Source organism: Saccostrea cucullata, unplaced genomic scaffold (assembly GCF_032062105.1).
Source record: "Saccostrea cucullata isolate Sc308-1 unplaced genomic scaffold, CSIRO_AGI_Scuc_v1 ctg21451, whole genome shotgun sequence".
Classification (NCBI taxonomy): Eukaryota; Metazoa; Mollusca; class Bivalvia; order Ostreida; family Ostreidae; genus Saccostrea; species Saccostrea cuccullata.
In genome coordinates this window covers 1-15,067 of record NW_026922249.1, presented here as the reverse complement: position 1 = coordinate 15,067, position 15,067 = coordinate 1, and the positions used below count along the sequence as shown (strand labels likewise).

The 15,067-nt window shown below is 33.7% G+C and overlaps 1 protein-coding gene across 1 annotated transcript; it reads right to left on the bottom strand.

The window, feature by feature from the left end:
* Positions 1-991: 991 nt before the first annotated feature.
* On the bottom strand, positions 992-14,570 carry LOC134261465 (acetyl-CoA carboxylase 1-like; the record flags this gene model as incomplete). The annotated part of the gene is made up of 3 exons (XM_062743903.1): positions 992-1,041; positions 13,749-14,085; positions 14,407-14,570. Coding segments are annotated over 3 exons (528 nt in total), but the record flags the coding sequence as incomplete, so codon positions are not given.
* Between the last annotated feature and the right edge of the window lie 497 nt (positions 14,571-15,067).

Here is a 15,067-nt window from a genome sequence, read left to right as displayed (position 1 = left end):
GGTCTTGTGTCCTATCATAATCCTGTAGCTGTTTTATACAATACCTGAGTTTGGTAGGATCATTCTTCTTATGAAGTACACAGATCTTGTTTCCTATCATAATCCTGTAGCTGTTTTATACAATACCTGAGTTTGGTAGGATCATTCTTCTTATGAAGTACACAGGTCTTGTTTCCTATAGTAATCCTGTAACTGTTTAATACAATACCTGAGTTTGGTAGGATCATTCTCCTTATGAAGTACACAGATCTTGTTTCCTATAGTAATCCTGTAGCTGTTTTATATTATACCTGATTTTGGTAGGATCATTCTTCTTATGAAGTTCACAGGTCTTGTGTCCTATCATAATCCTGTAGCTGTTTTATACAATACCTGAGTTTGGTAGGATCATTCTTCATATGAAGTACACAGATCTTGTTTCCTATCATAATCCTGTAGCTGTTTAATACAATACCTGAGTTTGGTAGGATCATTCTCCTTATAAAGTACACAGGTTTTGTTTCCTATTGTTATCCTGTAGCTGCTTACTTGGTCCTTCATGTAAGTAGTGAAGCTGGCTCCATCAAACGAAATTAACAAACCTCCATCACTTAGTCTGTAAACAAATTTAAGTATTGTAAATCAATTTTTATTTGTGTGCGAGAAATTTTCGCTAGGTTTGCGAGAGCCTCATTATTACGAATTTTTCTCACCATGAACTGGACCTTAAAGTCTCTTTGTCTATTAACAATAGATAAAAAAAAAAACTTGATTGCAAAAATTTATCGTCGATAACTAGTTTACCCACAGTTAATTGCAATATAAAGTTGCTGCGAGTTAAAATTGGTTTACATTATTAATTCTACAATTGAAAGTTTCTGTAACTTTCATATTTTTTTCCCTTAAATACAGATTCTTTATCATTTATTTCAATGCTTGAGATATCACACATTTACAATCTGAATAATCAAACTGCTCTCTTGAAATCACCTGTGTGCCTCCACTTTCCAGCATGGAGTCATTCATACAAATAAATTAGTTGTTTGGGCCTGTCTTCACCACCTAGAAAAAACACAACAAAAATTGTATTCACAAGTATTTAGTAACAAGAGGCCCATGGGCCACATCGCTCACCTGAGAAGCTTTGACCATGCTGTTCTTTAGTAGATTTGCCCTTTGTAAAAAATTTTGTGACCCCAACCTACCCCACTGATCATAATGTACTCAATTTGAAATCTACACTCTCCCAGAACGCTTCCATTTAAGTTTCAGCTTTTCCGGCCCAGTGGATCTTGAGAAGAAGATTTTTAAAGATTTTTCCTATATATTTCTATGTAAAACCTTGATTCCCCTGTGGCCCCGCCCTACACCTCGGGGGTCCTGATTTGAGCTATTTATATAGATTCTACACTATCCCAGAATGCTTCCGCATAAGTTTCAGCTTTTCTGGCCCAGTGGTTCTTGAGAAGAAGATTTTTAAAGATTTTTCCTACATAGTTCTGTGTAAAAATTGATTCTCCATTGTGACCCTACCCCGGGGGTCATAATTTGAACAATTTAGAATCTACACTACCCCAGGATGATTTCACATAAGTTCCAGTTTTTCAGGCCCAGTGGTTCTTGAGAAGAAGATTTTTAAATGACCCCACCCTATTTTTGTTTTTTTTTTATTATCTCCCCTTGTGAGGGGACTTGGCCCAATGGCATCATTTTAACCATTTATATTCCCTTCACCCATGGATGCTTTGTACCAAGTTTGGTCAAAATTGGCCCAGTGGTTCTTGAGAAGTCTAAAATGTGCGAAGTTTACAGACAGACGGACAGCTAGACAGACGGATGGATAGACTACAAAATGCGATTAGAAAGCTCACTTGAGCTTCCGCTCAGGTGAGCTAAAAAAAAGTTGTCAAAAGCATTATTTTTCACACTTACTGAACAGTGTTGAATTCTGATCAGAATTTATTTGATGTACAATTTATTTTCTATTGTACAGTATTCAAATTGATAAAAGTACAACCTAACATTCACAAAGAACTTTATTTGGTAATAACCAATATTTGCCCCCCAAATCAAACTTTGATGGAGATATATTTAATTAAGTTCTTAAACAGGGGAGAATATGCTGACTTCAAAGCACTGAATTTTGAATATTTTCATAATTAATGACGCCATATGTACATAATGACGTCACAAACATGACATAAATTTCATTTTTTTAATGAATTTTACAGAAAAATGTACATATTTTGTCGATATTTTGAGTAAAAGTCACCAAGCGCATGTGTGTTCAGGATCAATATTTTAATATTATAATAATGTGTGTAATGATAATATCAATGAAATATGTCAATATTGTTCCTGAACAAACATGCCCTCTATAAATTTTAAAGCTAAAATTGTTGAAATTTTGTCCATTTTGTCCTCTTTCTGAAAAAGGATATAAAATCGGACTAGTTTGTGACATCATAAAATCAAAAATTGTGAATACACTGCTTTGACACTATAATATTTTCTGTTAATTCATATTTCTCATACAATTTATTGAATTCAGCACATTTCAGGAAGTTTTCAAAATATGACTTTTGTGGGGGCAAATACATGTATATGTAATATACCGCATATAGTTCTTTCTCATTAAAGCCCGAGATAATAAGCACCGCCCTCAGATTTACCTGGTCTGTATCTCCCTGTCAATCAAATAATTTAAGGTCCATCATTGGGTACTTGAAATTGATTGACATTTAGCTACTTGTCCCTGTGTATATCTCTTTTGACCTTGTTTGACACGCGTCGCCATCATCAAATTAACTTTCGGTCTTCTAATGTTTACCGTTAAATCACAATCGTAAACAATTTCAGCTTGATTATAATTAATCAATTATCTGTTTTACAAACATCTCTGTGAGTCATTGTATTTCAATTAAGGGGGGGACCTATGTCCGAAAAGTCTTTATGTGAAATTTTCAAAACTTTGACATTTCTTTTCTGACCACTTTAGGTATTAAAAACAATACCTTTATATGCTTATTTTTACACAGGAGCATGTGCAAAAACAGTGTGAAATGCTAAAAATACAGACACGTGCAAAAAGTATTCGGTCAAAATGGCGGCGTGTTTACACTTACAACGGTAGTATGAAAAAATCTACAAGCTAAATTTTCAACGAAAATGCTTTGAAAATTAAAACAATCAACTACTTACGATTTAATACTTCGTGAGGTGTCCTTTGAGTCTGATTACATTTAGAATCCGCTTTGGAATGGAGCCATACAAGCTTTTAATGTAAGCAGGCGTGATGCTGGTCCATATGCGCCGAATTTCCTCGATCAAATTGTCTTTCGATTTTATTGCAGCAGTGCGTGACTGAAGTTTTCTTTTTATGTGTAACCAAACATTCTCTATTATATTCAAGTCTGGTGACTGAGCAGGCCAACTTAAACAGTTAATTCGATTTCTAGCTACATACTCTTGAGTTGACCTGGCTCGGTGGACGGGTGCGTTGTCATCCTGAAAATAATAGCCGTTTTGAGAAAAATGTCTAGCGAGAACAGGCCATAGGTTTTCCTCTAAGATATCTTGGTATTTAACAGCATTGATATTTCCTTCTACTGGCGTCATAGTTCCAACACCCTCCCTGCAAATGCACCCCCATATCATAACTTCGTATTTCGCTTGAGGTGTCCTCTGCTGAACAAGGTCCGGCCTCCATCCTTCGTCCTTTTTTCTCCAAATTCTTATCCTTTCATCATGACCCATTATTTTACTCTCATCTGAAAAAAAAACACGCTTCCAGTCCTTTACTGACCATCGTCTTTTCCCCCGACACCAAGCGAGCCGCTTCTTACGATTCACCTCTTTAATAACCAGTTTCTTCTTAGAAATACTTCTCCGGTAGTTATTTTTGTGTAAATTATGCTGTACTGTCCTTTTACTAACTGGTTCTGGTCTTTCCTCGTTAAATTTTGCGGTAATATCAGAAAGTGAACATCTACGATTTGTTTTCACAATCCTCTCTAACTTCCGATAGTCACGGGGCCCGATTTTTGGAGGTCGGCCGCTTCTGGGTTTGTTTTCAACAGATCCCGTGGGGTACTACTAAACAGAGTACGATAGAGTACGATAGAGTACTTTAGAGTACGCTAGAAAAATTATGTTATTTAATACAATTCAATTGTTTATTTATGTATATACAACTTGATTACACATTATTATAAACTAATATTGCAATATTTGATTCAAATATTTGTTTTTAGCGATATTTTGACACGAAATAACATCCAAAATTAAACGCATTAAAGATTACGGTATATCTATAGCTAATACCCAAATTTCGATTACTATGTTGTTTCATACTTTCTTTCTAAAGACTTGCATCTAAATTTTATCTAATAATATTAAATTAATTGCAAGTGTAAATATTTTTTTCACATTCACAACGAGACATTTTAACGTTTCAGTTAAATTAGATCGGGATCAAACGATCAAACAATCAACCATAAACTGAAATCAAAAATTGAAATAACTCCTAAAATACAGAAAACATACAATGTTTTTTTTAATATATACTGTAGACGTCTTTAATTTCACGTGTCTAAAATTTCACGGTTTGTTAGAAAGTTACCTTTCACGGTGGTTAAAATTTCACGGAGAATTGTTTGTAAATATTCAGGTACTATGACTGTGTATAGGTAGAAATGACGTAAAATAATAATCACGATGGTTTAAAGTTCGCGGAAAATTCTTAAATCGTGAACATAGTGAAATTAAAAACACCGTAATGTTTTCCACTTCTACAGTATTCAATATGTTAAACTAAAGTAGAAAAACATATAAAAAGTAATCTAATTGCATTAAATTATAAAATATTACTAGCGTACTCTATCGTACTCTATCGTACTCTGTTTAGTAGGACCGGATCCCGTGTCACAAAATTTTTTACAAACGTCTATAACTGTTGATTTAGGTACAGTCATTTAGGGTATTTCGGGTCACTTTTTACATTTCTACTGCAAATAATTAAACAAACAAGATTATTAATGGTTCCTGGGTATTATTAAGAAGTTTATTGTTTGATTGAAAAGACTTATGAACCAAATTGCGATTATCTTTGATAAAACGACCGCAGTGGGAGCTTTATCTAGACCTCCAATAGACCTTTTTAATAATATATGCAGACATGCGCAGAAGTACTTCCGAGTGGATAAAACACGAGTCGTTCTGCGCACCATTCCACGCTTCATTTTCGTCAAAAGTATTTTGAAAAAAAATCGTCGTACAGTTTTGTTTAATTGATATTTGCTTATTAAACTGAATAAAATTGGTTTGTAATATGTTTTTTGTTATTTATATCAATTCATGTACGAGTGACAAACATTTCCTGTTTATCGTTACCTTGTTTACATTGGCAACGAGTATGGCGACCCGCGAAAACTTGAAAAAAACAAATGTTAGTATATTACGCACCATTGCAGCTGATCTGGGGATCAATTCAACAAAAAGAAAGAAGGATGATCTCATATGTGATATATTGTCTCGCCAAACGCCATCAGAACTATTAACTCCAGTTGTGCAATTACCATCCTCTGTTAATCCCACCGACGTTCAATTCAAGGAAAACTTGCCCCCTTTTAATTCAGTTCATTATCAGATAATTACCAACGATCTTAAACCTCCCATCATTTCGTTTTCTACAGTCTATGATTTTATGATAACCAGGCGCAGGCAGGGGGATCAAGGCATCCAAATGCAAAACTTCAAAGGACTAGATAAGTCTGTGAAGCATTTTGATGCTGGTGATGTCCAGGATATGTGTATTGCACGAGTAAGTTGATAATATTATATGAAAACCCAGTCTTTGTTAAAAAAAATCTTTTTCAAGAGCAACATGCAACTTACAAAGAGCCATAGCTGCGTTACGGCTGACCAAAGTATTAAAAAGGAAATAACCTGTTTCTAATTATAGATCTAAACATGTACCTTTTCAATTCAAGATGCACTTACATGCATGTAATCATTTGTAGACCAATGTTATATTTTCATAGTTTCACATTTGTTATATGACAATCATTTTATTTGTTCAATACCCTTATTCTAAACAAGATATTTAGAAAATTATGAAAAAAAAATAAAAGAAGCTAGCAATTATGACTTTAGGTGATAAGAATAGTTCAACATTTTCAATATGAAAACCACCTTTAACCAAAATTGTCTAAATGTAATGAAGAGCAGTCATGTCCAAATAAAAACATTAATAAAGAAGTTATTTTGCTGGTTAAGGGTGGTCTTAAGCTACAGTTGTCACTGTTTAGGGGGATACCTAATAATTCTTATTATATTCTCCATATAAACTGAAGGATTTTTATATCTATCATATGAGCAAACTTTTAATATATAAATATTATTTTTGTGTGATTGCTTTAAAGCATGTATAAACTAACATAATATGGCAAAATTTTGGTGAAAAAATGTATTTAAAAAATCACTACTAGAATAGGCGAAAGTGACTATCAAATGCGCTATGGCTCTTTGACTAGACAACAGGAATTGGACATCAAAAACAATTATTATATTATATATTTATTCATTGTAATTTTTTTTCCAAAAATGACAAAATATTTAAAATAATTTATTTCAAAAATTTTCAGATTGATGACTCTACAGTGTATATAAGAGCATTTTGCCTAGCCTCAATAGGTTCCTGTTTTCTTGCTGGAGGGGGTCATCTTCACACTGTACACCTTTAAATGTTTCATATCATCAATAATTTAATTATAGAAGAATGAAAAAAAAAATATTTACATTTTACAAATTTTAATTTACTGTATATTTTATATTGATATTGAAATTGACATACTGGTACGTATCTTGCTAAAGATGTATATTGCAAATAAAATCTACAGTTTACTGTTAATCAATTCATTCATGATATACCTGCATCACAAGTCATTTTAATGTCAACATCATCTGTTGGTCCATTTTCATCATGACCACAGGCACTGATTAAAGCACTTGCATCTGTACTGTGATCACCCGATTCATCTGTTCTACAGTAGGAACCATGCGCAAGCAGAGAAAACTCTAAATTAGCACATTCTCTCTCCCTGTTTATCCTTTCTGAACACTGTTTTTCCTTGTTAAAAAAAGTAGTGCATATTTTATAGGCCTACATGTATAATTATGAATTAAACAAGGAAATATCTGTAATTTATGAATCATGTGCAAAATTTTGTGAATAAGATTCATGAGATCTGGGAAAAAATCATGTCTGACGTCGATGGACCTCTATATAGTTGTACCTCATATCAAACAGATTCAGCACAATACCCTGATAAAGGTATATAGCTTTATCCAGGTCAGGGATGACAAATCCCATTGCCTGACGCCCGGGGCTACTAGTGAATTTTAGGATTGCATGGGCAAGTAAAATTTTATCAACCATTTGCCCGTGGGCAAGTGACTTAATCAATAATTTATTATCAAAAATAAAATCAATATGTATACCAATATTTTACTCTGTATTTGTCTTTCTCTTTTTTGAAATATTTTTAAATACAGTATATGCTAATGGTAGGGCAGGCAAAAATTCAGGTAGGGCTAGTCAATTTTGACCATGTAATTGCCCTTGGGCAAGTGCCTTAATAATCTATTTGTCAGCCTCTGTAGGTATTAGAAATACCTTTATCAAGGTATCAAGGTATTTAATGTCATGAAAATTCAAAAAAAAAAATCTTTAAAAATCAAATAATGAAAGTCGAGTTCTGAGTTGTTGTCAGTAAATTCACCCATGGATGTAAAGTACTCAGACACAAACAATTCAGTATAAAATGTGTTGTGTGATGAGACATTATTTTGTGCTTCCTTTTTGATACCAGAGTGCTTTTCATGCACAAGTGGACACATTGACAACAATTCAGAACTCGACTTTCAGTATTCAGATTTTTGAATAATATTTTATTAATTTTCATGACATAAAATACCTTGATCAAGGTATTTGTAATACCTTGATAACGCTATATAGCTTTATCTAGCTATATATATATACCTTTATCAGGGTATTGTGCTGGACCTGTCAAACATAATTAACCTAAATGTTTAATTTTTTTTACCCTTTCATTTATCATGATTATAAGATTTCAAAAATCATTATTGTGAAATTCAGAAGTAGATACCCTGGTTGTTTCTCGATCAAGTCTTCTCTGTTCCCTGTTAAAATCCCCTTCTGATCGTTTCTGTTTATATGCAAAAATTGTTGGGGCATAATTGTCATCGCTCGGTTCATCTCCGTGCCATCCATCAATAAAATGTTCAGAGCAGATCCAGGTATGCTCGTTTGGCATCCATTCGTCTCTGTTCACAGCTTTTATCCAAGCTCTTCTTTTTCTTTTGTTCTTGGGAAACCGAAAGAAACTGACACCCTTTGACCTGGAATCCCCATTACAAACGTTTCGACACTTGTAAACACAACAAGATTTCACCATTTCCGTTTCTAATAACGCTTTCCACTCGGAAGCGTTTGTGCGCATGTGCGAGAAACTGTCCCGCAGTTACGTTAAAAGACCTTATTTAAGGAATTGCGGGTCACTTCCGGTTATTTCGAGTCACTTTATAAACGTGTGCAAAACAGAACAAAAATAATATTTAATGCTGTTTTATGACCAAAATTAGTTAGTTTTGCTAATATCCAATTGTTATTTTAGCAGAGATGATTTTTTTGTGGGGGAAATCGCTTACGGTGAAAGCTGATATCTACACACTATATTGACCGTGTGTAATGTGGGGCGGATCTAGCTTGAAGACCATGAAATTATGACCTTTAGATTGTTAAATTCTCCTGTAACATTCAGAGACAAACATTTTATGTCATTATTTATATGAATAAAATGACTTTTAAACAAAGATAAAAAAGTATATGGAAACACCTGGTTTTAAATAATGGGAAAATGACTAGGAATGTAAACATGGTAAAAAAAAAATTATACAGTAACAAAAAAAAGTAAATTCGTCCTACTTGGACTCATATAAAATATAAACATATAAAAAATCTATAGATCTACAAAATAAACATAATAATAATATAGTACCTTCACTACCTTGATATTACAATATAAATCACCCCCTCACTTTCTAGTGGAAATGTGCATATCTCTCTCTCTCTCTCTCTCTCTCTCCCTCTCTGCAAAATCTCAGGATGCAAATTTATGTGCATCCTTTTTCTCTCTCTCATTGCAGTCTTTGGCAAATTCTCTCTCTCTCTCTCTCTCTCTCTCTCTCTCTCTCTCTCTCTCTCTCTCTCTCTCTCTCTCTCTCTCTCTCTTATTGCAAATTCTAAAATTCTATAGTAAATTTATGTGCATCTTAAAATGATATAAAGTATGTCCAACTTAATTAGTATGTAAACTTTTATATTAAAAAAAAACAACAAAGGTCCTACTTTGGATATGTAAAACAACTTCACATTCTATGAAATGAACTTTGATACAAAGAATCATATGTGATGCATACATGTACACTTTATGATAAGGAGACATCAATGACCGACTTTTCACCCAATTCAGGCATATTCTCAATATGCTGCTCTATAACAGTCAATGCTGCATGGAAGTTTTTGGGACACACTAGCTTTGTATTGGCAGGGTATAACAACACCTCCTCCTTTTTCCAGCACACGGGGCCACATTTTCTACATAAAGAAAAGCTATAATCATGATAATATTGAAAAAGCACAATGTAAACATTGACATGTGACGTACCAAAACACGAAGCTCTAGAAACACACGTGACCCGAAATACACTAAACCGAAGGGGGTTAGGAATACACCACTACCTCAATAGATTTTATTGCAACCAGAACTTGTTTAGTTGCATTGGAAAGCGTATAAATTTTCCTTTCCAGCAGTATATAACATGTATTTTTTTATCAGACGTAAACTTCACATCATCGAAGAAAAAAAGATGTCTCCGTTGTTGACATGCAAAATTCTCTGATCAGGAAACATACGGCAATTAATCAACGTATAAATTAAGACATCTATTTTCAATATTTTCCTTTGTAACTGTGTGAATGCATATAACATACCTTGCTGGACGTGACTGCAATAGCTTTTTGTTTTTCTTTTACGTTTTGCGCGAACTGTGTCAAGAAAACCCCGATGACTCCCGAAAATCGGGGTGACCCGAAATACCCTAAATGACTGTAACTGTAACATTTCACTTATCTTTCTCCGAGAATAACCTTTCTGCATTAACTCCACAATGATGTTTTTCACATCTGACCCCATTTCTTTTCCTTTCCGACCCATCTTTTTTACTCTTGCTAAAATTGCTCTAAATTTGTAAACAGCAGACGAAAATATTGTCATGTGATTTATCATGTGACCAATTTTTCTAAATTTATACAAATCTACTTCCTGTGATATGAAGAGGGCAAGGTCATTTTCTTTTTTAATACCATGGTAAGTGTAAACACGCCGCCATTTTTGACCGAATACTTTTTGCACGTGACTGTAGATTATTTCCAGAAGTTATTGTTCTACTCTAAATATACGCTAAAAAGAACCAAAAATGTCAAACCACATTCGAAATCAACCTGTATTTAATTTATATGACTTGTATCTTTAAGATGAAGGCAAATTCATTGTAATTCATCTCGCATAAAAAATTATACAGGAGCACAATGTAAGTTTCACCCCGTTTTTCTTGTCGTAATTTTTACAATTCCGACATGTATAACAGGTAATATCTTAAAAAGTCTTTGTGTGAAAATGTGGTAATTCATATTTTTTTAAGAAATGACCCCTTTCTTTATTTTAACGAGGAAAAAAGTATACCTTTATGATAAAATAAACGCGAAATATAACCTTTTCTGTTATTTTCGCACTCTTTGGTCATAAATAATGACCTTACTGCACTAAAAAAAAAAGGTAAGTTAGCATTGACAAACTTCTAAATATAAAACTATTTTGCAAAAAACGAGTATTTTGTTTTGATAAGAAATAATTTAAACATATATACTCTTTTTTCTTCATTCTTATCATTCTGCCCCCCCCCCCCCCTCTCCGTCAACAACCAACACCTAATAGGAATGACTTTATACAATAAAATCTACATACACTAAAAATCAATAAGTAAAAATAGGTACAAGTACATTTCCTTTTTTTTTTAGTTTTATCCAGAAAATACAGTTAATGGTAATCATGAAATTTAACATATCTCCCTAATTTAAGCTGCTGTCTTTGCTGAATTTTATCTTACATTTTTTGCATTTTTATATCAGCATATCATAGAGGTATTTCTTCACAACAGAAATTTTTATGAATTTTCAACCAAAGGAAGAGAAATCTGATATTAACAAACTCCATACATGAAATAAAACTGTTTTAAATGATGAAAAAAAAATCTTTTTGTACAATGTGTGCGTTTTTGATTAATAACAATGTTACGCCTATAATCACAGTTGCAAAAGTCAGCGGGAAAAAACAAACGTCGCTATAGTGACGTCATATAACGCTGCTTTGACGTCGAACGACATAGGTCCCTCCTTAAATAAATCAAGATTGTGCATATTTTTATTAATGAAAATTGCAAAGGTGAATGAAAACTTGTTTTCACTTGTAAAAATTAAGAATGATTCTTGTTTTCAAACGCAGCGAAAAATTACGATGAAAATTAAGGAGAAACTAAGCTGATAACACTTTTTGCATGTCATGGATAATATGGGGCGCCGTTTTGGTATTTACTGCCAAAAAGTGATATCACCTATTCGAATAGGTGATATCACTTTTTCGAATAGGTGATATCACCTATTCAAATAGGTGATATCACCTATTCATTTTCAATAGGTGATATCACCTATTCGAAAAGGTGATATCACTTATTCGTATAGGTGATATCACCTATTCGAATAGGTGATATCACCTATTGGAAATGAATAGGTGATATCACCTATTCGAATAAGTGATATCACCTATTCGTGCTGAATAGGTGATATCACCTATTCGAATAAGTGATATCACCTATTTGAATAGGTGATATCACCCATTCAATTTGAATTGGTGATATCACCTATTCGAATAGGTGATATCACTTATTAGAATTTCTTACAACATTAAATAATGAATGCTCCCTAAGATATATAGATTACCACTGAAATCAAGAAAATTCGGACTACCCAGTTTTCATGCTTTTTTCCGAGTTTTCCATTTTTTCCTAAAGTTTACTTGATAGATAAGTGAAATAAATAAATTTGTGAGCTAAACAAACTACAATTTCTATAGGGGTTGATAAAAATTAAATGCAAAGTCTCCTAGAATGATGAGTTATAAAACGAAAGTGAAAGTAAATAAGATTTAGGGATATAGTCTTGGGGGCTGTTGTTATTTCATAAATAATTTGAATAGGTGATATCACCTATTCAAAAAGGTTATATCACCTATTCGAAGAGGTGATATCACCTATTCGAATAAGTGATATCACCTATTCGAAAGGAATAGGTGATATCACTTATTCAATTTGAATGTGATACATGTATCAAATAATGGAATAGGTGATATCACCTATTCAATTTGAATAGGTGATATCACTCATTCGAATAGGTGATATCACCTATTCGAATAAGTGATATCACCTATTCAAATAAGTGATATCACCTATTCAATTCAAATAAGTGATATCACCTATTCGAATAAGTGATATCACTTATTGGAATAGGTGATATCACCTATTCGAACAGGTGATATCACATATTCAAAATCTGAATAGGTGATATCACCTTTTCGAATAGGTGATATCACCTATTCGAATAGGTTATATCACTTTTTGACAGTAAATACCAAAACGGCTCCCCATAGGATAACTAAGGATGAAAACAAAATATCTGATAAGAAACAACCTTATCTGGTCAAGAATTAAAGTATTAAGATTCGTGGGTTGCATTTTTACCTTCGTTCGAGGTCACAGGTGTAAAAAATAGTTTTGAAAGAAATGCATATGAAAGCAAGAATTTAATATTTTGTTTACAGTTTTTTTATTATAACCTAAATTAACTTAAAATACACACATACTAGTATGAAATTTAACTTTACAAAACCATCGTTATCGTGATTTTTTCACAATAGGTTACAGAATGTACAATTGCTTAAAATTGGACCACGCGACTTTTGATACACAGTAAACAGTAACTGTTACTAATTGACATGATTCCATAATGATTATTTTTTTCTACAAAGAACCCAAGTCGTTGTTGTTGTACATGTGACGTACAACATACAGTAGATTTTTACAAAAGTCGGTCTGCGAGATATCTTCTTGTCTGATATGAAATATAAGTCTGAAATTACAAAATTTTACAATTATCATTAACTACTATTGATATTTTTTTTATTTACGATGTCGAATTCTCCTAATTTTATAATGAACAGTAGACCATCAAGCTGTACAGGTACATTGTAATACACAAGGACTTCCTGTGTATACTGTTTGTGTATAGGGATTAGCGCTTCCCACGGTCTGCACGACCGTCAATGCCTCGGGTACCATGCAAGTAAAATTTAGTCCCTCCCCTTACCTGAGAAAACCGTACGGTTAAAAATCTCGGCCTTTAACTGAAAATCAAACTTAGTATAAATATTCAAACAAGTACTTCCCTTGACCTTACCATTACATTATAATTGTTCCCTTTGCTTACAACATTACATTCAGGAAATCTAAATTTCTCATTCACAGAAAATCAAACTTGGTTATAATGCTCAAACAAGTCCTGTCCTTGACCTTACCTTGACGTTATACTTGATCCCCTCACTGATGAACTCCACGTCCACATGGTTCTTGAGTGACGTGGCCGGCAGGATCTGTCCGCGCTCCAGCGAGGTCTGGAACATCTGGAAGCACTCCTGGATCTGGTGGTCCCCGATGTGGAGCGCTCCAGATATCACTCCCAGCATGACGTCCGGCTTCTCTGCCTGGACGTTCTCAGATATCAGCTTGTCCAGCCAGCCCGTCGTTATCTTGTTGTTTTGGTACTCCTCCGTTTCGAAGAGTTTGATGAGGTATTCCACAGTGGTTCGGAAGTCTCCGCGGATTGAGAGCTCCTTCAATGCCACAACTAAATTCCTGTCATTTGATTAAAATGAAATATTTAAAAAATGCTTTCTTCCATTTTTTTGTTCATTAAAATATTGACTATTCATTATAACTCATTTTAATTTTTCCATATTAATTCTTCAATTATATCATGCCATTCATTAGATATTTCAATGAGGAAAACTTAAAATGGTTGGTGAAAATAAATTGATACTTATAGTAAATTGATTCAAACAAATAGATTCTGAAGCGTTTTTTTTTCCCCGGGTAAGAATTGCAATTAATTAGAAACTGTCAAAACTATATCCCCCTCCTCCTGTCCCCGACCCCTTCTCCAATCCCCCCACTCACTCTCTGGCGTCCTCCCTGTTCTCTCCCCAGGAGAAGCAGTGTCCAAACTGGGAGTCAGCGTACTCATGTAGTCCCCCCGTGGCAGACACACTAAAGTACCCCCACACGTTCTTACTGCTACGGAAATTCAACTCCTGGACAGTCCCAGAACTAGGCTTAAATCCCTGAAAACAAGGATTTCAATACAGTATATACTAAGTAATTATACATATTAATTAAAGTTATCACCTTCATGATAGTGGATTCCAGGAATATTTATCCCAGCAAACTACTGTTTTTTAATTAGCATAAGAAAGGAAACCTTTTTTCAACTCTGTTTTCTGTAACAGTAAAACTCAGTTAGTACACTGTAAAAAATGATGTTTAACTTGTGTTTAATTTTTAAACAGTCGTGTTTTACAATTAAACATAGTAGGTTTAAAAACAAAACACAAGCGTTTAATATATAAACACTGATGTTTAAACTGGTGTTCAATAAGTAGGGTGTTTAATCATCCGTCTTAAACACGAAATGTTCATATGCATCAAATCAAAAAATAAATTATGTGTTGCCTCTTAATATTTGCTGCATGCTGCATAGGGGTCTGTATAGCCCAACTGCCAAGAGGGGGGGAGGGGTCAGGGATGGGAGGAGTCTCAGATATAGCCCCCACTTGCCAAG